This window comes from Protobothrops mucrosquamatus, unplaced genomic scaffold (genome assembly GCF_001527695.2).
Source record: "Protobothrops mucrosquamatus isolate PMUCROS unplaced genomic scaffold, P.Mucros_1.0 scaffold547, whole genome shotgun sequence".
Classification (NCBI taxonomy): domain Eukaryota; kingdom Metazoa; phylum Chordata; class Lepidosauria; order Squamata; family Viperidae; genus Protobothrops; species Protobothrops mucrosquamatus.
Window position 1 is genome coordinate 410140 of NW_015386851.1, and position 24146 is coordinate 434285.

General features: G+C 37.6%; 1 protein-coding gene across 2 annotated transcripts in view; it reads left to right on the forward strand.

The window, feature by feature from the left end:
- Positions 1-24146, forward strand: part of DLGAP4 (DLG associated protein 4) — a 125679-nt gene that overhangs the window by 18943 nt on the left and 82590 nt on the right. The window contains exon 4 of one of the 2 annotated variants that reach the window (XM_015816992.1): positions 19602-19784. In XM_015816992.1, the coding sequence (XP_015672478.1) occupies positions 19602-19784 (183 nt within the window). Of the gene's footprint in view, positions 1-19566; positions 19785-24146 lie in introns of both variants that reach the window. The other variant, XM_015816991.1, reaches the window with a different exon arrangement.

The window sequence follows — 24146 nt, forward strand, 5'->3', positions numbered from 1 at the left end:
GTCTCTTCTTAAAAACTTCCAGTGTTGGAGCATTCACCACTTCTGGAGGCAGGTTGTTCCACTGGTTAATTGTTCTAACTGTCAGGAAGTTTCTCCTTAGTTCTAGGTTGCTTCTCTCCTTGATTAGTTTCCATCTGTTGCTTCTTGTCCTGCCTTCAGGCGCCTTGGAAAATAGCTTGACTCCCTCTTCTTTGTGGCAACCCCTGAGATATTGGAACATTGCTATCATGTCCCCCCTCGTCCTTCTCTTCATTAAACTAAACATACCCAATTCCATCAACCTTTCCTTATATGCTTTAGCCTCCAGTCCCCTAATCATCTTTGTTGCTCTTCTCTGTACTCTTTCTAGAGTCTCAACATCTTTTTTACATCGTGGTGACCAAAACTGGATGCAGTATTCCAAGTGTGGCCTTACCAAGGCATTGTAAAGTGGTATTAATACTTCACGTGATCCTGATTCTATCCCTCTGTTAATGCAGCCCAGCACTGTGTTGGCCTTTTTGGCAGCTGCAGCACACTGCTGGCTCATATTTAAGTGATTGTCCACTAGGACTCCGAGGTCCCTCTCACAGTTACTACTATTGAACAAGGTACCCCCTATACTATACCTGTAGATTTGGTTTTTCTTGCCTAGATACTTTAAGTACAGTCACAGATCATTCCAATGGGGTGAGAGAAAAGGAAAGGAGCTTAAACTATTATGGATGTTTGTGGAGATTTGACACGTGTAGGAAATAAGACAAAGGATGAAATCAACAAGTGAGTGTGCCAGCAAGTAGCTATTACCAGTACCTACAGAAAAAAAAGTTAGAAAAGCTAATAGAAAAAAGGAAGTTAAGCTTACAAAGAAATCTCTAAGCAACAAAAGAGCTTTCGGGGTAGCAGTAAAAGAAAGCAAAAGGGATGGTAACAGGTTTAAAAAATGGTAGGATACTAACAGATTATAAGGAAAGAATATAATACCCACAAATCTCCTTTTCATGAATCAAAACCAAGTCAAATATATAAAAGTAATAAACCTGCAAAGAGGTTTTTGTTTATTTGTTTGTTATGGGGTGAGGAGAAATTTAACCATTTCTCTGTAAGGGCCTTCCAAATAAATCAGGAAAGTTCATCAGACTGATGAGCAAAAGAAACAGATCCTCTTTTGAGGTGACTCATCATTACAAAATGTTTTGGGTCAAAGTTTGCCTGACCCACTTGTAGACTTGTAAATTGCTTTTAAAGAAGCTCTGAAGGTTTAGTTCTCAGGTTGGGGGGACAGGGTTGGTAATTTTCTTCAATTTTGCTTCTATTTAGAAATTGTAATTTAAAATGATTGGCTGCTAATCTTTCATACTATATTTTTCACTAAAAACTTTAAGTTTGTTATGATTTTGTATTCTAGTCTTATTTTCTATTTTGTTTTATAATATTTTTTTTTAAGTGTGAAATGCCTTGGCGTGCCAATATAGACCTGAAAACAAAGCATATCAAGATTTAAATGAATAGTTATTTCTCTCCCTCGCTATGCTTCCAACAAAAATAATCTCTCCAAATCTGCTACCTGAATGTCAAGAGAAATTTGCACCTGCCTAAGAAAGTTAAAATTCCCTTCCACGCTGACCTTTGCAGTCTTAGCATTAATCAGGCTTAGTTGTCATTTACATAGCATACTCTTCCCATCGACCAGTGTGAATATTATGAATTATTATTCACATAAATAGTTTGGTCCTAAGAAAGAATTCTAACCAGAGTTGCTCATTCCAGGAAATAGACATCAAAAAGGATGCAAGAAAAAAGAAAGTCAAAAGGGCAACACCAATGTGTGAATGATGATTCACACCTGATTTCCATGTGGGGTCACACCACCAAACACACCTCCTCAACACACCTGATCCAGGGATGTATGATTCATTCACATGTTGGAGAACACTTTTAAGTCTGCCTCTTTTAAGACTTCCACCCAAAATGATTCCATTTAGGGCCATTCCGCAGTTGCAATCCACAATGGTACGAACATCTTTCAGCCATAGGCCCATGAGCTTGCCTTCATCTCCTCTCCAACCCATGAATGGGATACACTTGAATCATCTGTGGGATATTGGCTAACACTGTGAAAGAGTCAAGCAATAGGACTAGGGAGCAACTGAAGAAAAGGGGGCTCAGTGTGTGTGTGGGGGTCTTCCTCTTGCATCTATCAGTGACCTTTTAAAAAGCTGCTTCTTTTTCAGGGCTTTCACAGCCTGACACAGCTCCAGGAAAGGACATGTTTGGTTTAAGGAGGTACTGAGAAAAATGATGTGTGTGCCCATGCACACTCAGAATTTCCCCTTCAAATCTGGTATGTTGCACAAAAGTAAAAGTAGAAGGGGTGCTTTCTCCAGTACAGTCCAAGGATGACCTTGACATTTATAAAAACATTGTTACCCATTGCTTCGGAAGGAAGTCAGGGTGCCCACAGGGCCTGGGAATAGAGGCAACAGAAGCAGGCAGGGATTGGCAATGAGGACAGTAATTATCATGCTGGTAGAGTATTCTGCCAACTTAAAAGGGATGGATGACTCTTCAACTAGAGAGTAGGAAAAGGTTCATAGGCACAATTCTGGGTGATACAACGAGAACAATCAAACATGCCACTTTATTGCCTCAGACTTTTAAGGAATCTTATTTCTGATTTATTTTAAACAATAAAGCCTAGAAAATAGACCTTTTAAATTAATTGGACATGAGTTTGAAACTTCATTTTGTGTTAAGTTATAAGGCACAATGTTGATGATATAGTGATTGGATTTATGCATTATGCTTAGGCATAATGTGGCTTGTTGGGCTTTGACTTAGCCAGTTTTATAAATGCAAGCATTTTGGTTTGTAGGCCATGATTAATTATAACCTAGTGCATTTTATTATGGTTTATTCAAAGAGCCACTCTTAAATGTACCTTACCATAGTAAAATGCATGAAACTGCCATTTATAATAGAACATAGTTTATGTCTTAGATGAACTTAACCAAGTTAAGTAAAGAAAGGTTAAATTCAAGCTCTGTATCAAAGCTGTTTTAGGTAATCCAGCTAAAGTATTTGATTTTTAACAAACTCTGTTGCATTAGATTAGACTGAACTTGGTGTCTCAAATCTAGGTGATTAGTAGATGGCAGCAAGAATTTATTGGACCTCTGTTTTGGCATCTAATGATAATCTTGATTTTGTAGCCCAGACAGGTAGCATAACTCAGTTAATTAGAATGGTAGTTCCCAATCATCCCTGCATCACTGGATTGCTAAAAAAAAAAAAAAGTCAATCATGGGAGCTGTGTTGTCTTGCTATGTTTTGTTATTTTCATATTTACCTTAAATTTTGTAGTATTTCACCTATGTATCAGAAATCCACTCAAAAACCATCAGGGTCATAAGTCAAAGCACCCAGGGACTTCAGGTCTTGCGCAGTAGTGCAGCAGCCAAGAGATTTCAGGGCTCCGTTCCCTTTGGCTGAATTTCTTCCTGTTAGGGACCCTAAATGGGCCAGAAGCCACCCCAAAGAGGCGCCAAAGAAGGAAGGAAGTCCCGCAGACCATGGAGAGATGGCAGTCAACCTGATCGGTCCAGGAGAAGCCTTCCAGAAACCAACAGGAGAAAGGCTAGCCTAACTTCAGAGTCTAGCTCAAGCTACAAGCAACCGAAGTCAAAAAGCACTATTTTAAGCTGATTATAAACAGCACATTTGAATCTAGGTAAGATCATCTATTTTATCTATCCTACTTATTAACTTTCCTGGGGGAAAAAATTCCTAAGAACCAAAAAAGCTCTGAATGTGAAGGAAGGGGATTTTTGCCCCAACCTTTTACTAATGGAAGCAGTGAATTAAACCTTTTATGGAGGACCAAAACATACAGAAATGAAATTAAATGAATATAAAACCTAAATTTGGATACGTTTGGAATTGTTGAATGGTTAAGATTCTCATTTTAAAGGCAATTTTCTATTTTGATAATTTGGAAAATAAACTGGTGCTGACATCTAGTGGTGGATAAAGAACATGACAGCTATGGCTTTTATACAGGACTTGGCAAAAAACTAATCTGTGCTTGTGACCTTCAAAGCTATAACAATGGAGAACAGCTGTGACAAAAAAAGAAAACAATTTGGGTTGCAGACAAAGAGAGGATTATAAACTTCAGGAAACCTTTTTGAACCTTTTTGGATTATAAATAGCTACTAAACTGTGACTCTAAAGCTATTTGCAGAGAAAACAAAACCTTGATTATTGACCACTATGGAAAATCAGAGACTTGCAGAAAGAACTTATCAAGAAAAAATAAATACCTTTCAAGAGGAGACATATGAGATGCTGCAACTAATTCAAACAACAATGACTTCAAACCACAAAGAAATCCAAAATAACTTTGAAAACATAAACCAATTCATCTCCAATTTAACTTTAGAACAAACAAAATCCCAGGAAATAACAATAGAGAAGGAGCAGATAAAACAGATAACTGAACACAAATTCGAGGATAAAGACTCAAAGATGGAACTTAACACAACAAAGAAGTATGATTTAACCCAAGTGGTTTTGCAAAAAGGAACTTATAATTTAAAACCACAAGACAAATTTGAGGATAAGAAAAAAGACTGATCAAAATGGGTTGCAGAGACGTCAGGAATACCACTAGAACAGGAGAGACAAAAAATGATAAGAGATACAGAGAGAAAAAGAAAGAAAAAGATTTTCAACAAACATGAAAGAGCAAATGCCTCTTACAAAGATATTGTACTTGACTTATTTTTTATATCTACAGTGACACCTACAAGAATATGGAAAGACTCTTTGATTCAGCAGAATATATTGATTAAAGATATTGGGCAAAAGAAGAAGGCCAATGTGAAAATTAAGAAAATAGATGATGGGACTTATCAGAGAGAATATTTAAAAAAGAAACACCTATTAGAATATGGTTAAAGTAATAGAAAGATTTTGGATATGAATTTTACTTTAAGAGGGAGAAGTCCCTCAAATAACATAGTACTCTCTCTTTCTTCTCTTTTCTTATCTTATTTCTTGACATGAGTAATATAAAAGAATTAGAATGGCTTATATATGATATATTTCAGATATTTAAATGTGATTGATTTTAAGAAAATTACAATGGATTGGAAAAAAATGTTTTGAATAAGAATTAAAAGACCAAATGACTAGATTTATTAAATGGAATATTTAAAGATTAAATATATTCTTAATTATGGTAAAAAGAGAATGGAAAAGTTTGGAAATAAATATGTATTAGCTTAGGGAAAACCTGGACTTTCAGTGGTAATACTATCTTTTTATCCCTCTTTACTCCTGTTCTTTTTTTCTCTTTTTTTAGTCTTATTTATTCCTTAAGTAAGGTAAAAGTTATGGGATGATTTACATGAGAAAAAATAGAATCAAATATCTAAATGTAATTAACTTTGAGAAAATGTTAACCAATAAGAATGTCTTGAATATTGTAGGAAAAACAAATGTAAAAAAGAACTGTAAATGGGATCTATGATGAGGCAACCAGAATGACTAGATAGAAAAGAAATATTATATTGATGTGATTATTATTTGCAAAAATATTAGAAAAAAATTATTATCTATCAAAACAATAAGAATTGTATTAACTTAAAGTTGGGAAGAAGAGGAAATCAAAGCTATTATGTGGATTATAGATCATACAAACCAATTGTTAGCAAATGGTTTTTAAATGTAAACCCAGACAACACACTGTTTACTGAATATTAAGGTGACCATGTTAAAAAATTAGTAAAATATATTATAAAAAAAAAATAAGTCAAAGCACCCACATGATCAGAAGTAATTTTCCGGCCTTTTTCTTTGTGGTCATTAAACAAACATTGTGCTTGTTAAATGAACTATTCATCTGAATGGGTGCTTTTTTACAGGGGCAGTGCGACCATTTAAAAGTATCAGGGATGTTTTAAGGGCCATAAAGCACCAGTTCTGTAGCTGTTGTAACTTAGAACAGTCCTAAAATAATCTATCATACCTGAAGGACTAGGTATGTATTTATCCTGATTGGTGGCCTGCAAACCTGTCTACGGAATCTTGTAAAGTAGTGGTGGAGAATCTTCACTCTTTCAGATATGAGCAAACCAACTTCTTACATCCCTCGCCAGCAAGGCCCAATAATTAAGGCTATAATCCAACAACTTTTGAAAGATCAAAGTCCCTTTTAGATATTTTTCTTCCTATGACCTTTGTAGTAATCTTTCATCGCACATTGATGGAGACCCTGCTGTGGATAGCAACTTAGAAATTACAAGGCATATGTGAATTTTGCTGTTTAAATTGTCATTTGATATTTGCAGGCAGGTTCCATAGCTCTGTTTTTCCAACTGGAAAAGCCTTGAAACAATTGTGATGAGAAGACATTTCAGAGCATTAAAAAAAGCTCACCTTGATTGACTCAGACTAGTCACACAGTAGCCATGTGGATGTCTCTATGTGAGGTTAAAGTAGACTTTCAGCTATTTTAAACTGTCATTAAGTAGGCCTAAGTCAAAACTACCTGTAAATGGGAGACATCAGCTTACAAGGCTTATTTAGACATATTGTGGTTCTAAATTTGAAGCACTTTCTAGCCATTGATAGACTTCTCCAAAAAGTAATATGTATGACACAACCAAAGAGCATGCCCCTCTATATTATGCTCCTTTTTCAGAAAAAAAGAAAAACCAGGATTTTGGCACTGCAGGTTTGTTTTGTTGTTGCAGGTTCTACAGTTAAACAATGAAATGTTCAAGTTCTTTTTTTCGTTGAAGGAACAGTAAAACAATGATCAGGTTTTTTTATTATTTACTGATGAAAGAATGAAAAATTGGGCCTGTTTTTTTAAAAAAATAATAATGATCGATGGATATATATAATAATGGGCCTGTCTCTGATCTGGTTTGGCTTTTAACTGAGTGAAATTGGCAAAAGTCCGGCCACACATTTCTTTCATCTTCAATCAAAGGATCCAAAAAGATTGGGATTCCATCAATCATATTGTCTATTCTGGTTTTCTCCAAAATGAGAGGTAGAAGAATTTTCCAGTCACCTATTACTTGATTCCTTCTTTAACTGGAGATAGAGGGCCTGAACAAAACTTTCCTGATGCAACATAGGTTCTATAACTGAAATTCCCAACATCACATCTGGGGGCACCAATATGCCCAGGCACACTTTCCTTTTACATGTTCTTTGCCACATTTGCCTTTTACAATATTAAAAAAAAAAATCCCCTCCAGAAGCATCTCCCAGCAGTCTGTACTATCCTCCTTATTTCCAGGAAAGCTTCTGTGCCCCAAATGAGACCCCGAAAGCTTACAAATCATTGGTAGCCAGAATTGACTGCTACGTTTCAAAATGATCAACCTGTCTGGGAAAAACACAGATGAGCAAAAGCTTTGAGAACATCCAAGGAAAAACAGCAGTTATTGCCTGACATAATGTTTGCAATATAATGTCAGCAACCTTGCTGCAAGACTCCCTACAATATTCTATCCAATTTCAATATTCTAAGTAGATGCATTAGCTAGAAAAAGTTGGAATTTCTGCTCCATAGCTATGGCTAGTCCAGTGGTGGCGAACCTATAGCACGGGTGCCAGAGGCGCCACTCAGAGCCCTCTCTGTGGGCATGCGCGCCGTTGCCCCAGTCCTAGGCCTTCAGCTGGGTTTTATAAAACCTTTTTGCTTTAGGCCTCTGCCGCCGTGTGCAAAAAAAAAAAAGATTCAATCAGTCAATTTCAACTTCTCGCAGGAAAAAAAAAGATCTTGCAAAGTTGGAATTGATTGATTGAACTTTTTAGTCCCACCCAGTCTGCCGTTACCATGGCAGCCATGCCCACCCAATGGGCCACGCCCACCCAATGGGCCACACCCACCCGGCACTTGACGATGCATAAGTGGGTTTTGGGTTGCAGTTTGGGCACTCGGTCTCTAAAAGGTTCGCCATCACTGGGCTAGTCTTTCCTTTCACAAAGAACCTACAAGTGAGAGAACAAGCATAGCAACAACCTCTTCAGAGGATGTCTGCTCAGCAGCTCTCTCTGTTGGCTGAAAAGCAGCAACTGCTCCTCCTCTTTGACTTTCAAACATTTAGCAAGGGATGCGAGAAATTAATGGAAAAAGCCAGAGAGTTTTATTGCATCCAGAGGCCTCAAATGCTATTACTCTGCCAAATAAGAATAAAAGAATTCATGCAAGTATCACAGGGAATGAACACTGTGTTTTCTCTCTGAGGCTTGACTGAAGTAGACGTATAGTTTGATTAGCAAGTCACCATTTCTTGTCATCCTCTGGGGACAAGGAAGTACTGACAAGGCCAACAGAAGCTGTGAGCTTGTGCAGCCAATGCGATCTCTCTGCCAGCACTTGTTTTATTTATGAACTCTCTAAGGCTGAGATTAAACAGAAGTGAGATGTTATCCACACACTGTTTTATCTTATCTGGAGCCTCTGTCTTTATAGGTACTGTTGGAAGAAAGAGGGAGGTGTCAGACTGTCTTTTCTTGGCCTGCTAGCAAAATCAGCAGAGATAGGGTTGGTAACCTCTCTTGCCTGACTGTGCTTTCCTGACAACTTAGAAAGTGAGAGGGTGGGTCCCCCCTCCTAATGGCTGTTTCTTCCAAGGTAGTTGAGTTAACAAGCAAAAAAAAATGCTATATTTAACAGGTAGCAAAGTAAAATCAGTCGAAGACCACATGAATCAAGCAGGCTTTCCCAGCCTTATTCAAATGTGTACAATTTCTATCCAGCATAAAAGCTATTGACAATAGTAGAATGGTAAATCTGGAGGGTATCGAGCTGCAGGAAAATCTTTCTTTTAACATTAAAACTAGAGTATTAGCATATCCCCAATTTATATTAAATTTGGCCAAGTATGACATACAAAGTCTCTCTCTCTTATGTGTTAGTTGGGGTATTTTTGGATACAGACCTATTAGTCTTCTAGAACACCAACAGTCAGATTTACCAAGTTTTCCTATCATTTGGACTAAAAGGGGAAACTGACAGAAACAATCAATTTCACCCAGCTCCCCAATGAATCACCATTGTTTAATTAATGTTTAATTCATGCATTTGAGGTAGAATCAGCAATACATCTTTTTTTCTCAGTTTAAAACTTTTTTTATACAGTCTACCATTTTTAAAAAGAAATGCTGAAGATTTGTTTAATAACAGTCCTGTAGTCTTCCAGAAGTCTTATGTAAAAGTACATATGAGAAAACTGAATTGTGTCTGAATGGCACTTTCAGTCAGGCCGTAATGCAGGCAGATGCCTCTATGAAAACTAGCTGTCTATTTCCTTCTGCGATCCATGCCAAATGGCTACGACTGGTAATACTTAGTTCTCTGAGGGGATCCTTGCATACAACAACATATAGAATATGCTTTAATTTGCACTCTCATATTGATAAGGAAATTGCAGGTAACAGACTTTACTTAAACATTAAAGGCAACTAAATTTCATTTGATTTAATTCGGTTTTATCGGGGGGGAATGTATTTATGTTTTGTTTTAAATATGTTGTGCGCCGCCCTGAGTCCCGTTGGGAGAAGGGCGGCATATAAATTAAATTTATTATTATTATTATTATTATTATTATTATTATTATTATTTTTGTGTGCCGTTGTGCCCACAGTAAAAAAATGACAATAAAGGTTATCTTATCTTATCTTATCTTATCTTATCTTACTTCATAATACAACAAATGCTTTGGAAAGTCAAAAGTCATTCTTTTTTGTGTATTTTCTTTCTATATTTTTTATTTTATTGCACTTCTTATCTTCTATTTCTTTCTATGCCGACTTTTTTTGTTCTCTCTCTTGACTATTAGTCCATTGTTTTTTAAAATAAAAAAATAACAAAAAAGTTATATATATATATTTTAAAAAATGTGAACCTTTTTTGGCTAAACTCATTTAAACAAAAGCTGACTGGCCAAAATTAAGGATTTTTTTAGATTTAATGCTGTATCGAAATCTTCCCTGCAGTTTCCCAGAAGTTTGTATCTCAGTCTTATTCTTGTGATGTTTTAGAATGTCTTGGTTGGTATTTGTGACCTTACTTAACAATTGCAAAGAGATAAGAGATTGCTGCTGTTTCATCTGTTATATATCTCTCCATCATTCTTCAGCCTCTCTAATGGCTGCTGTTTTTTTAATCTAATAAAGCAATATAGAAGTTCCCTCCAGAAATTTTCCCTTGTAAATTGATTGACCCAAAGGAAACTGGAGAGGCTTCAAGAGATAATTGTACAATTAAAGATAAGACCCTCAAACCTGTCCCTTGATCACTCTGCAAGTAAAGCAAGTGCAAGACAAATCCTATTATCAGCCCATTTCATCAAATTCCCATTTCTTTTCATTAGATTGAATAAGATTGCTTTTTTAAAATATGGAGAAAAAAAACTTTCAGGAGTTGGTAAAATGTATTTCAGAATTCTGCAATAATTTGTTACAGCAAACAACTAATCAAGTGCAATGAAATAGAACCTATGGGAGGAAGCTATAGAATCACAGGGCTGGAAGGGACCTTGAAGGTCTTTTACAGGCTGCATCAGATAAAGAAGACCAACTGATCCCTAACTGGTGTTCAGCATTGCTAGTGCTTACTTGAAATAATCAAAGCTCTCCTGTTAATAATGGGTATTCTGATCAACTGGAATGGTCAGGAAGCCAAAGCTATTACTTAAGCATTTATACTGAGTTGTCAGTGCTCTTAGCTACTCAGCCTTGCCTTTAGCAAGAACTGGTTTTCTTTCATCCTGATGCTGAGCCTCTTTTGAAAAATAGTTGCAAATTGTGCTCTGACATATCTGGAGATTAGCAATGCTTAAGGGAAAAGATCAAAACTAGTGGCTCTTCTCCATTTGCGTGGTGCCCTAACTATGGCACACATATGCTCTGGCAAGATCTTTTTTTTCTTCTGTGGCCATATGACATTGCTTTTATCTCATTCTCAGCTCACAAGTAATACAGCCTTACATTATCTTTCACTGTATCAGGGTTAAAGTAGAATTTCTCTCCTTATGGCAGCACTAAGAGCAGCTCAAGGTACATAAAATCTGATAGGTTTTGTCAGTAGTTCCCTTAAGAGGGAATTCAGGTGAAACAGAGGTAGGAGAGCCATTGGCAACTGAGATAGCACATTTCATGCAAGTAGAATTTTCTGAGAACTCAAGGGTGTGTGAAGACCACTGAAACTTGAGGTTTTTGGATATGTATGAGTAAAATGCAAGTCATCCAAATTTAGGACCTTTCTTTTCCCCCTTTTCTTCAGTAATTATTAAGTCTGAAAATATATTATGCAATTCAGTTTACTATTTGTATCTACAATTTTATTTTATTCATTAAAATAAATATATAATATAATAAAGATTACCTTAAAAGCAATGAGGAAAACCCTGAAACTGAATGGCTTCCATTGCTCAATATAAATAAACACTTCCAGTATTCTTCTAGGAGTCCCTCTGTTCTCGCAGAACTATTGATTTCAGAAAGACCTAGAAAGAAAAACACCCATTACATCCATTTAAAATCTGAAGTGTAAACATTAGCAGTGGGCAGAGCTATATGATTACCATTAAAATGTGCTTCTTCTCATGTTTGACAAAAAATTAGTCAATCTGCTTCAACTGATTGCTTCACTTCGTGGCACAACTGTATTTTGAGGAAGCTTTTAACCAAAACTTTGATAGAGTAAAATGGCACTTTGAAGAGGTGCAGGGCATGCGTAAATATCTTGTCTGCATAGAGATTCCTCATATCTATCTTGGGTTTAAGGCTTTAATTCGTTATAACTTTATAATGACGTGAAATCCAATGAATACAAATGATACCAGAGTGAGAAAATATGCTCTGATCATACTTTTGCTTGGAATGGCTTGGCAAGGATACTGTTTGTTGTGTGTATATATATATACTTGCTTTCCAGGTCTATAGATGCATAATTGTACATAGATAAATAAGTATTTAAACCTTTAGAATCAGGGCGGGTTGCATAATACAGACAGTTGCTTGTCCTTAAACTCTCTCTTTTAATTAAATCTCTCTTGTGTGAGTGCCATTACAATGCAAGATGGATTTTCCACTCATTTGCCTTTCCCTTGCTTTAGAATATTAGAGAATGCTTTTGACACATTTATGGCAGTGGAGCTTCCCTCTGTGTAGAAGGCAGAACTCCCTCTGCCCTAAAAACTCTCTTCTCCAACTTCCTTAGTATCCTCAGATGGAACTAATAGGTAACTAATACAGCAAATGCAAGGGAAATATAACCTTCAGATACACCTAATAAAACTGAATCTTCACAGAGATGATTAGTCAGCTGGGCACATATTAAAAGCAAACAAACAAAGCTGTTAAAACAATAAGAAAATACTCTGTTGAAAATGTGCTTGCCTTTGTGGTTCAAAACATCTGTCAGTTGTATTTCTCACATAACGCAGTCACAAAATTAAAGTGGAGTGCAGGTGCACATTTTGACACAGATAAAAAACAAGTGGATCTTCGATTACAGTGTTGCAGCCACCACTTTGTTTGCCATACCCTGCAGATGGTGTAGGGTAGAATAGGATCTCTGCAAGAAAGTTAGTTCATATAAAACTGAATAGCTTAAATTTAGAGAAATGGAAATGGAAATGCTTTTCTCATATACTTGAATAATAGTTCTATGTGCTGCAGGGTGGGAATTTGGGGAACTGCATTCCAATACATCTGGGTTGGGAGAAAAAGTCTTTATAAATAATGGTTGTGTGTAGAAGGAGAAAATGGGAAGATTTTTCAGAAAACATAAATTATTGATACTGTGTGCATCCACTATGGATGAAAGCCAAAATCTACTTGCAAAAAACAATAAGAGAAGCAACATTAAATTCTAAAGTGCAACCTGTTTCAATGTTGTTTCGATCTCTGTCCTGGGTGCTGAAGAATGTCCTAACTTCCATGGAATGTATGTTCTTTCTCATTTATGGCAAACAAACTATTATTTGGGGTCCAAAGTCCAAAGTTGTGGAATGTGGAATGTCTGCAAGCACCAATCACCCTGCAAACATCTCCCTTTACTTTCACCAAGGTTCTTGTCCCACTTCATTTTCAAGTTTTGATTTTTTCCCTCCCCCCCTCCCCGGCCCTTCTTCATTTTTAAACAAACTGGGAAAGTGTCATGGAACAAAACTAAGTATCGGCCTCCATCACCAAATATATGACTGCCAAAAGGGATTCTTAGAAAATAAAAATGTTTGGAAATGTGGCCATCTTCCAGAGAATTAAACAAGGGAAAACTGGGTTTAAAAAAAACCCTCAAGGGTTAGGCTGAATGGCCAGTTTGTTTTCTAACTAATGAGTGAAGTATGCCCACAAAAGCCCTTCAAAATTTCAAATGGTCCACCTTAAAAAGACTGGAACTTCTGCAGTAAGCTATCTATAGCAACATGTATTGTTTAGAACTGCAAAATCTTGTTTGGTAAAAATTAATTTCATGGTCAGTGCTCTACAAATTGGGTCCCAAGAAAGAAGATTCATTTCACCATCAATTTAAAACAAGAATGGCTGCTAAAATAGCACCATTGGGACATGCTGCTGGTCTCTCTTAGCCACCTACACTAAAGTCTTCAATGAGCTGAATCATTTGCTAATTTACATCTCCATAAAATTGATTTAATTTCCATTAGATTTTTTTTCATACACCCAAGTTGGCCTCATGCCTTTTTCATCCATGTTGTCCTTTTTTCAAGCACACAGAAATAATACAGTATTTTCAAGTTAGATGTCTTTCTCCTAGGAACCATGATCTGGACAGAATATCAGACTCTCACAGTGAGCAAAGTAGAGGAAGAGGCTATATAATTTTCAGCCGTTTTATGCATACAATTCAAGCAGTTTAAAGCTGTGGTATGGAAAAGTCCTAAATGGGAAGAAGTATCATAATAAATATGATATTAAGGACACTCATGTCACCATGCAAACATGTTGCAGAAGGTACGAGGATTAAATTTTTTGCTAAGTGAAAGTGCCCAATGTTTTAGATATCCTTAAATGAAAGTGGGAAAGTGCTTTGGATTCACATGGCACAATTGTTGACATGTTTGCTTGGAAACAGATAAGTGGGGCAAACACTTGGTTGAGAGTTCATAGGATTGCAGCCAGAAGGAATGTTTCTCATTTGTGTTTATTTTGTTGGTATCTCAACCTAATCAGATACTCCTTCCTTCAACATTTTTTTCCTCTATTTCTCCCGTATCCTATTTTAGATATGTTCTTTGGGTCAGGGATGTGATCCTCTGATGCTTTGTAGTTTGAAAGAGCCCCACACACTGAGTTGCTATTTTAAGAAATACATACATGTATTTATAGCAGGGAGCTTCTCTCACTTGTTTTACTCTTTTAAAGACAAATTCTTCCAAAACCTGAAATCAAAAATCCACAGCTAACTAATTACCATATTAGAACCAAACAAATTATCCTAATAGAGTGCCAATTTTCAGATACCTTTTCACAGACAGTTAGAAAAAAACAAGTGATGAAGAAGCAGGAAAAATAAACATTTAGGCAGTTGTTTCAGTCATGGATTTTGCACTTTAAAATCAGATTCCAGTTGGATGGTTATGCTCTGAATGTATAATTAGAACTAGGACTGATTTGTGTTGGGTTTTACCTAGATTTCAAGGTTAAAGCATGGTTGTTTCCCTTTGCCACCTGTCTGAAAACACAAAGGCCACAAGATTCTGGTCTGTCTCCCACCAGTAGTAACATACTCAGATGCCTTAATCTAACTGAGAGCACAAATAAAGGCCAACCTTTATTGACTATAAAAGCAATTTTAATTGGTGTGCTAAATATAAAGTTGATTGGGCTGAACTGTGACATATTGACCAGCAACTGGAGAGAATTGGCCCCTTCAAATGCGCAAGCCTTGTTCGGATTATATAAAACCCTCTTCTATTCTCCCTAGGTAGCACCTCCATTCATGGATAAAGGAAAGAGTATACATTTAAAAAAGAAGTTAAAGAGTCCCTCAATTTATTTATTTAAAACATTTATACACTTCAGCCAATTCTGGGTAGTTCCCAATCAAAAACTGAACACAACCCGTTAATATTTATTTGAAACAAGCAAAACTCCAAAGGACTGCATATATACATCAATGTCCAGGCAATTTTTTTGACAAAAATATAAAAGTGGTTTGCCAGTGCTTTCTTCCAAGATCTTTTAATGTTCTTGTCTAGCTCCCAATCCAAGGATTTGCTGCTGGCCTTCCAACTAAAGCCGAACACTTTGACCATACTTCGCTTGTTTCAAGATCAGATGAGATGAAGTTTCTTCAGTAGCTGCCCAGAATTTTTGAGAGTTGGGCAGCATGCAAGCTTAATTAATAAATTATAAAGTATTGTGATGACTTCCAGGGGAAGTGTGGTAAACTGAAGATGAGTCTGTGAAAGTGGAGCTGATAACTGTAGCAAAGGCCAAGGAATCAGTGAGTAGACTGATTCTTTGGAACTTTGCTGAATAAGCAGATAACAAGAGATTACCCACATGCATTCTGGATAGCGGTTCTTCATGAGAAGACCACAGAACAGTAGTTTTCAATAAGTTTGAGTGCAGGGAGATGATAGGTCTAGTAATTAACCAGCAAAGAAAGTCTAAGTTTTAGCCAGCCAAAAAACCAAATCAGCAAGTGGAAAGCAAAAGAGAGCCTTCTGCTTCTTTCCAAGAGTTTCAGGGCTCAGTTAGTTCCTGTGTATACTCTAGTGCAGGGGTAGGCAACCTTGGCTCTTTTATGACTCGTGGACTACAACTCCCAGAATTCCTGAGCCAGCCAAGCTGGCTCAGGAATTCTGGGAGTTGAAGTCCACGAGTCATAAAAGAGCCAAGGTTGCCTACCCTTGCTCTAGTGGCTGTGCTTTTCCCCTGTTGGGAATGCAGAGTATTGCTTTTGAAAGCTGAATTTCATCTCTAGGCAAACAGCCTTTTTGAATCTGAAATTAAGAGTTCATGGAGCAGCCAATAGCATGCATGGGAAAGGTCAAAACTAATGATCCCAGCAGAGATACTGACATGTGATTGGGGACATTTATCACTGGGGCCTTTTATTATGATTTGTCTTTTTATAAGAATCAGGAGACAAGACAGCATTTAAGCATCCCCCTATCTATTTCTTCCCCTGCTGCTTTACCATCACTTGTAGAGGCAGTCAATACCTTTATAGGACACTATGAAGGTAAATTTGATGTTCAGAGTGCAGCCTTGGATTCTCTTTTAGCCACTGGGACTGAAACTCTGGCTACCTTCTTGTCCAAAATCTGCTTCCATTCCTGATTAATATGGTAGTAGAAGGTTGATTCAAACAGATTGGGTGGATTATCATGTTAGCAATGTATGCTGAAAGCTGTTGCCCGAACATCTCTGGTGGAAATAAGGTTGGAGAAGGCTGGTTTAAGTATCCTTTTAAAAAATCTCACCATCAAAGCCAGGGCAAAGCAACTTTTCTGCCATCCCAAAACATTGTTGGTACCAAAAATGATTAGAAATAGAAAATGGATTTGATGTAGTTTTTTTTTTAAAAAAGAGACTCCATAAAAGACATTCCAATTTAGAAAGAAATGCAGATATTCCCATGCATTCTACATTATTCCCTGACTTGTTCTTTCCGCAAATATTAATTGTAGGCTGTGGCCCATGAAATGTCATAGGTCTAGAACAGTGGTTCTCAACCTTTTTAATGCCATGACCCCAACTGATCGTAGGTTGAGGACTAAACCGGTCATAAGTCGAGGACTAAATCGGTCGTAAGTCGAGGACTACCCAACCAGTCGTAAGTTGAGGACTTTCCCTGCCCAGGAGCGCCGTGCATGCGTGGTTTTGCCCCCTGCGCCGGCCGAGGCATAGCTGGCAAGCGGCAGAGACAGAGCAGGCCGACCACCAGCTGGCCCAGCCCAAGGGAGGTATGGCACCCGCCGGAAAAGGGGGAAAAAATGGCGGACGGCCTTGCTTGGCGACCCCCATGAAATGGTCGATCGACCCCAAATGGGGTCCCGACCCACAGGTTGAGAACCACTGGTCTAGAATGAGGTTGCTGCCTCCTATCCTACAGAGCTGGGCCACTTGCTAGGACAAGATGACAGGATGATTGGGACTACTGAGAGGCTCCAGCCCTCCTCAAGCTTGAGATGCAGCTGCCTATGGCACACAGAGAAGCAATCGACCAGCTACCACTGAGGTGCCTTGCAATTGTTTTGCTGGTACTGCATGCCACCTGCCATGCATGCTGCTGTGAGCAGGGGAAATCACGCTGGGCAGTTTTCTGCAAGTGTTGTAGAAACAACTAGTTGGAATTAAAACTCAGACACCTTTATAAACATTAATACTTTGCAAAGACTTGCAACATGAACAACAGTATGAACAACATGCAGTAAATATGTGCTGTTGAATTTTAATAGCTATCAGATTTCATAGCTAGTGGAGATAATAGCTATTTTAAGTTTGGGAACACCAAGCCTTTATTACATTGTGGAACTTTTAGAAACTTCAGAAGAATGGAATCTTTTAAAAAGCTGCCTGCTGAATACATTAGTTCTTACTGTTCTCTCATAACCATCTTTAGTCTGGTCAACAGGCAGTTCCATTAATATGCTAAGCAAGGGTGGCACTATAAATCTGTTGACTCAAAAGGGAAAAAGAAAACCAATCTCTTTAACTATGTACTTGGTGATATGGTTATACTATTGCCTCAGTAGCCAGATCATTTACTATGACAGGGATACCCAACCCCCAATTCATGGACCACTACCGGGCCGCGGCATGCCAGCAACTGGTCCGCACAAACAAGCAAAGTCCCACCCGCAAGATACAGGCAGCACACAAAACCACGCATCCTCTCTCCATGGAACCGGTCCCTGGTGCCCAAAAGGTTGGGGACCTCTGTACTATGGTATAAACAAATAAAAAATGCTTCCCTTTGGTGTTTATCACTTATAATGGTAGATACAGATTATATAGTAGCTTTGCAGCCTAAGACAGTTTTGGAGGAAGTTCATTAGTTGGTTTCTTTTTCTCCTAAGAACCATGTTGTATCTGGAGTCAAAGACCAAAATGGACAAGTTGGGAAGTATTAAATTACATAAATTTGCTTACCTATATAACATCCTTTCTTTGCCTCACTCACTCCCCATAAACATACAGACAGAGAGTAACAGTAGCTTTTCATTTCAAATAGAAAACTAAGTCTTCAACATGAGAAGTAGGAAAGAGGACCTTCTTAGAGCCTTGTAATGTCACATCAGAAGTCCATCTGCCAGATCTGATCTGTGAGCCATGGCCTCAGATGATTTTTTTTTAATCACTGCTCTGAAAATAACATATATTCATAGCCTGTAAGTCTTTAGCTGAATAAATAAAGAATTTAAGAAGATGTTTCAGGCATGCATAGTTAAACAGTGTCTGTAAATTGCTTGCTATACATGAAATTGTCTGTTCCTGTATGATTTTATTTCATCAGAAACTCATTATTTCTGGTGAGGCTGAATTAATGAATTGCTAGCCTGCTATTTTGTAGTACTTTATTTTTCAGATGATGAGAAGGTGGAGGATTTTCTATCTTTCACCTCTATCTCACCTTGCTGTCATAACGCAGTCAATGCATAATGAAAATAAAGCACAAAGATGAAAAATATCATGAAAACCACTAAAACCACTAGACACACTAGCAAAAGCTGACATATTCTGACTAAAGCAGGTCTTCACCCCTTGCTAAAAGGCAGCTAAAGGCAAGTAAATCTACCTTCTGAGAAAATTATTTCTCTAGATCAGGGGTGTCAAACTGCCGGCCCGCGGACCGGTTTCATCATACCGGAGCCCACCTCATTGCCGGCAATGGCAAAAAAGCTCCGATACATTGCGCGACGTCACGTGACGTTGCGAGTTTGACATGTCTGCTCTAGGTTAAGAGAGATATAAAAAGTGGCCCTCTTCTGTTATGTCCAACAAATGGCTTTTGAAAAAGGAAAGCATCTAGTTTAACGAAGAGAAGGACGAGGGGGGACATGATAGCAGTGTTCCAATATCTCAGGGGCTGCCACAAAGAAGAGGGAGTCAAGCTATTCTCCAAGGCGCCTGAAGGCAGGACGAGAAGCAACAGGTGGAAACTGATCAAGGAGAGAAGCAACCTAGAACTAAGGAGAAACTTCCTGACAGTTAGAACAATTAACCAATGGAACAACCTGCCTCCAGAAGCGGTGAATGCTCCAACACTGGAAGTTTTTAAGAAGAGACTGGACAGCCATTTCTCTGAAATGGTGTAGGGTTCCTGCCTGAGCAGGGGGTTGGACTCGATAACCTCCAAGGTCCCTTCCAACTTTATTATTATTATTATTATTATTATTATTATTATTATTATTATTATTATTATTATTATTATTATTATTATTATTATTATTATTATTATTATTATTATCTTTCAGAGGGCCTCTCCCCATCCATTAGCAATCTAGCTGTTATATTTCCTGCCCCTTTTATTTTCTTTGCCACAGATGATTACCATATTCTGTTTTTTGTCTTTCACAGGTGCCTCAGGGAGACTGGAATAATATGCTGACTAGGGACAAAGACAATGAAATCCCATGCCGGCGCATGAGAAGTGGGAGTTATATCAAAGCCATGGGTGATGATGACAGTGAGGACTCAGAAACCAGCCCCAAGCCATCTCCTAAAACTGCAGCACGGAGGCAAAGTTACCTCAAGGCCACTCAACAGTCACTGGGCGAGCAGAGCACTGCTCAAAGGTACATCCTAACTTCAGAATTTCCTGTTTTAGTAATACAACATCTGTGGTGACTATGGCTCAAGTGAATTTCAGAAGGGAGGGAATATGTCTAATTTCATGTAGAAAGAAAGGGTCTAGAAGAAGAAGAGGAAGGCAGAAGTGGATAAAACATAGAATCCAAAAATCCTAGAATTGGAAAGGACCATTTAATACAATTTCTTTTCAGTGCAGGAATCCAAACTAAGTTATTCCTGATCAACAGATGTCTGATAACCACTTGAACACTTCCAATTAAAGAAGCCCACTACCTCTCTGCCTAACTGATTCCATGTCAAACTATAACAACATCCCTCCAAATTAAGTGTCTTGCTTTATCAATGCAAATGGGATGATATTCAGGGTATATAGTGATGGGAGGAGGCACACATCCCTTCTTATAGATAGACATTTACTAGTTTGAGTTAAGCTGGTTGAGTTGCTTTCACTGATGAAAAATTAGAATGTGAGAGGCCTTTGTTCAGAATTTTGATGAAGTTACCAGAGGAACAGCAGTCAGAACAAGTAAAAATGAATTGTGAAACCACCAACAGAAAGGAGTCGATGATCACTCCATGAACAATATTTATTGTATGGAGGGAACTGGTCTCAGCCTCTTTATGGCTGTCATTTACCAATATGGCTGTAATCAGCCTGATTTATTTATTTATTCATTTGTTTGTTAGATCTGGAGACTGCCTAATTCCCAAAGGACTCTCAGTGGCTTACAATACACAGAAAAAAAATAGAAAAAAATATGCAAACATTCTCTAATCAACAAAAACTAACAATGTTTTTAACAACTTCCTGAACAACTGTAGAGTCAAAGTCATATGAATTTTGGGGGGATGTTGTTCCAGAGGGCAGGTGCCACAACAGAGAAGGACATTCTAATTCCTGATACATGGTATTGTTTGACTGAAGGGACCTGCAGCATACACATTATGCTTAATCTACCTAGATGGGCATGAACAATCAGAAACAGCCAGGCCCTATACATGTAAGGTTTTATAGGTAATAATGAATTGTGCCCAGAAGCCAGCTGGTAACCAATGGCAGCTCAGGAAGCAGGGATGGGCATAATTTACTGTGTATGTTTATAGATATGTACATATGTATATATGTAAAAACAGAAATGAAGTTAAAGAGTGAATTAATATTTTTATACCAACTTTTCCAGCATAAGATACACATAATGTTTGCAAAGTACTCAAAGATGAGGTATAACAACAGAACAATGATTTAAAAATAAGACAGTAAAATTCCTACACCTAGCTTCCATCTTTGATCATTGTTCTGCTCTTGTACTCTGTGCGGGGAAAGGATTTTGTTTCAAAACACAGCTTGTATAAATCAAATACAATCGACTGGGCTTCAGGAGAGTTGTTGATGGCTGCAGTGCATGATCAATAAAGTAGCTCACCTGTCTTGATTGTTGCAGAAAAAGTATTATACACAATTTAGTGCCATCTGTTGGCCATGCAGAGAGGACATGTGGTTCAATTTTTAAACTGATTACTTTAAAGCAAAGGTCCCCAACCTTTAGGGCACCAGGACTGGTTCCATAGAGAGAGGTTTTTCCGTAGACAGGAGGGTGCATGGTTTTGTGTGCTGCCTGCATCTCGCGGATGGAGCTTTGCTTGTTTGTGCAGACTGGTTGCTGGCATGCTGCGGCCCTGCTTTAAAGGGTGTCTTAAAAAGCTGTGATTGAGGGATTTGATTCAAGGCCAATTCAATAACATCACCAAACGGAAAGTCAAATTGAGTTGTCATATCAATGTGACAATTGATAAAAATCAAATTATCATTCAGAGACATACATGCACAGTGGCACGGCCATGTGACTTCTCACGCTCTACTGTATGTTTGGAGTTTCATCTGTCAAAAACTTTAATAGGCAATCTTTGCAAGCACATATACTTAAGAGCACCAGTTTGTAAAGCATAGCAGATAATTCTTCACACACATATTTTGCTACTGAAGAGCCAGACACCAATTTTAGACTCCTATACGACAGAAGAAACAATGCAGTTTCTTCCACCTGAATATGCAATTTCTCAGGGGAATTACTTTTGAATAAACCTGATTCAGATCCCGTTGATTTAGTTTACACTAATATATGTTTAGAAAGCCAGTTTGATGTAGTGGTTAAGAATCAGGCTAGAAACCAGGAATCCTTAAGTTCTAGTCCTACCTTAAGTACAAAGCCAGTTGGATAATCTTGGGCCAGTCACTTTCAGTCCTAGGAAGGAGGCAATGGCAAGCTACTTCTGAAAAACCTTGCCAGGAAAACTGCAGTGAGTTTTCAGGCAGTCTCAAACACAAATGAATAGAAGAAGAAAAAAGTATGTTTCAAATAATTTTCAGCATATTTATTAGGTGTTTTTACAACAGACTAAACACGTTAAAGGATTAGTAACTGCATTTACAAAACATGCTAAGCCAAATTTTGCTGTGTTTTCCTGACTTAATTTGATTTATAAACTTATTACTTATAGTTAGTTTATGGTTGAAAGAGTTGTATGTACCCAGAAAATTTTACAACAGGTAGGAGCAGCCAACCAACCTTGAAGATTTTGAAAAAGTTAAGCAGGTACTGATTAGTACTTGGACTTAGTCAGAAGACCCCCTGCTTTGAGCTTTGCTTAGACCACGAATTATGTATGTGTCAATTTTCATGACCAGGATCAATCAAGCAGTGATGAGCTTTTGGGCTGAATGACCGTGTTCTAGTTTACTACTCTAGCATACTACAAAGCAGTTGACTCTGAATCTAAAGATACGAGCCACATCTGTAGGCAAAACATCAGGACATCAGAAAAATGGACTGCAGTCATTCAAATGTTCGTCACTATCAAACTATGACTATTTTTATAAAAAAAATGCAAGAGAGTAATGAAACCACTTCTGGAAGAGAAAACAATATGGTAGGTCCATAATATCACCAGGAAGAGTGCTTGAAACATACTTCAAGTAAAGGATATTGTTTGAACACAGCCCTAAAGAAGCAAGAGTCATTGAATGCATTAGGACTTAATTTTAATTTAAGATGGCTTATCATCCTTTGCCCTTTCTGCTTGCTTCTGAGAATCCCAAGTTCTGCCTATCATAAACTATACTCAGTCATTTTTTTTATCTGAGTACCTCACTGGATGACTTGGAATAAATCAAAATATTTCTTCTCACTTCTAGTCATTTTATAATATGTGAATATACTAGACCTATTATTCTTTTGTTCTTGGTTCCAACAAGAGCATAATAGGTATACAGGCAGGCAGGCAGGCAGAACATCAGATAGGCTTGTCTGATTTTTGTATCTAAGAGAATATACAACCTCTTCTCAAATATAAAATAACACATTCTGTACAACCTCTCCCAAATATGTATGCTCAAATATAACAAAAGCAGTAACTAAAAAATCGCAGTGATTATTTTAATTAAGAATCACATACTCAGGAAAATATTTCATATATGAGTGGCGGCTTCTAGAACCTGAATCCTATTACGGTATCAATTATGCACTGACTAGCTGCACCCAAGGCTTCCTGTTTCTCATTGTCATTCATAATCACTGCAACCAGAAAAAAATGAAATGCAAGAGGTCCTGGATTGTAATTATACAGTGGTTATATATTTTGATAATAACCTTCAGCTAGCTAACTTATTTTTCCTTGGGAAATGAGGGGGGAAAGCAATGCCTGGGATTAATCAAACAATGGTAGCTACAGTACAATGGAGAAAATGAATTGATTACCTCATCTTTACATAGATTAAGATATTGCCTATTATGCAGCAGCCCTAAAGGAGATTCAATTCTAGATGTTGAATCTAGAACTTTCTTCATACAAACCATGAGGGTCATTTCCAAAATGCTTTTTTGCAGTTCAGGAAGATTGATTTTAAACAGAGTTTGCTGGAGTCTTGGAGACATACTTATCCAAATGAGTTTGAGGAAGCAAATGCTCCCTTGCAGCTTTATTCTTTGACTTTGGCAAATGCAAGTTGTTCAGAAATGTGCAGCCTATATGTAGAACATGACTGCCACTCAGTGGCCACTGGATGCTTTGTTCTGCCTTAGTTGGTTCCGTTTTTTTCCTAGTAAGTCTTCCCATGCCATAAAAAAGGGCCAAAACTAAGCTTGAGATCAACACATCTTTGAATATAAATTGCATATTGTTTACATAATTGAAGTATGCTTTTTGAAGGATAGCTGAGTTTCAGTTCATACTTTGATGAGAAAACATTTAATTAGAAAAGTTTGTACTCATATGGAAACTAAATGAATTTCTCCCATTGATAATAGATAATGAGACAGAAGTAAGGAGGAGGAGGAGGAGGAGGAGGA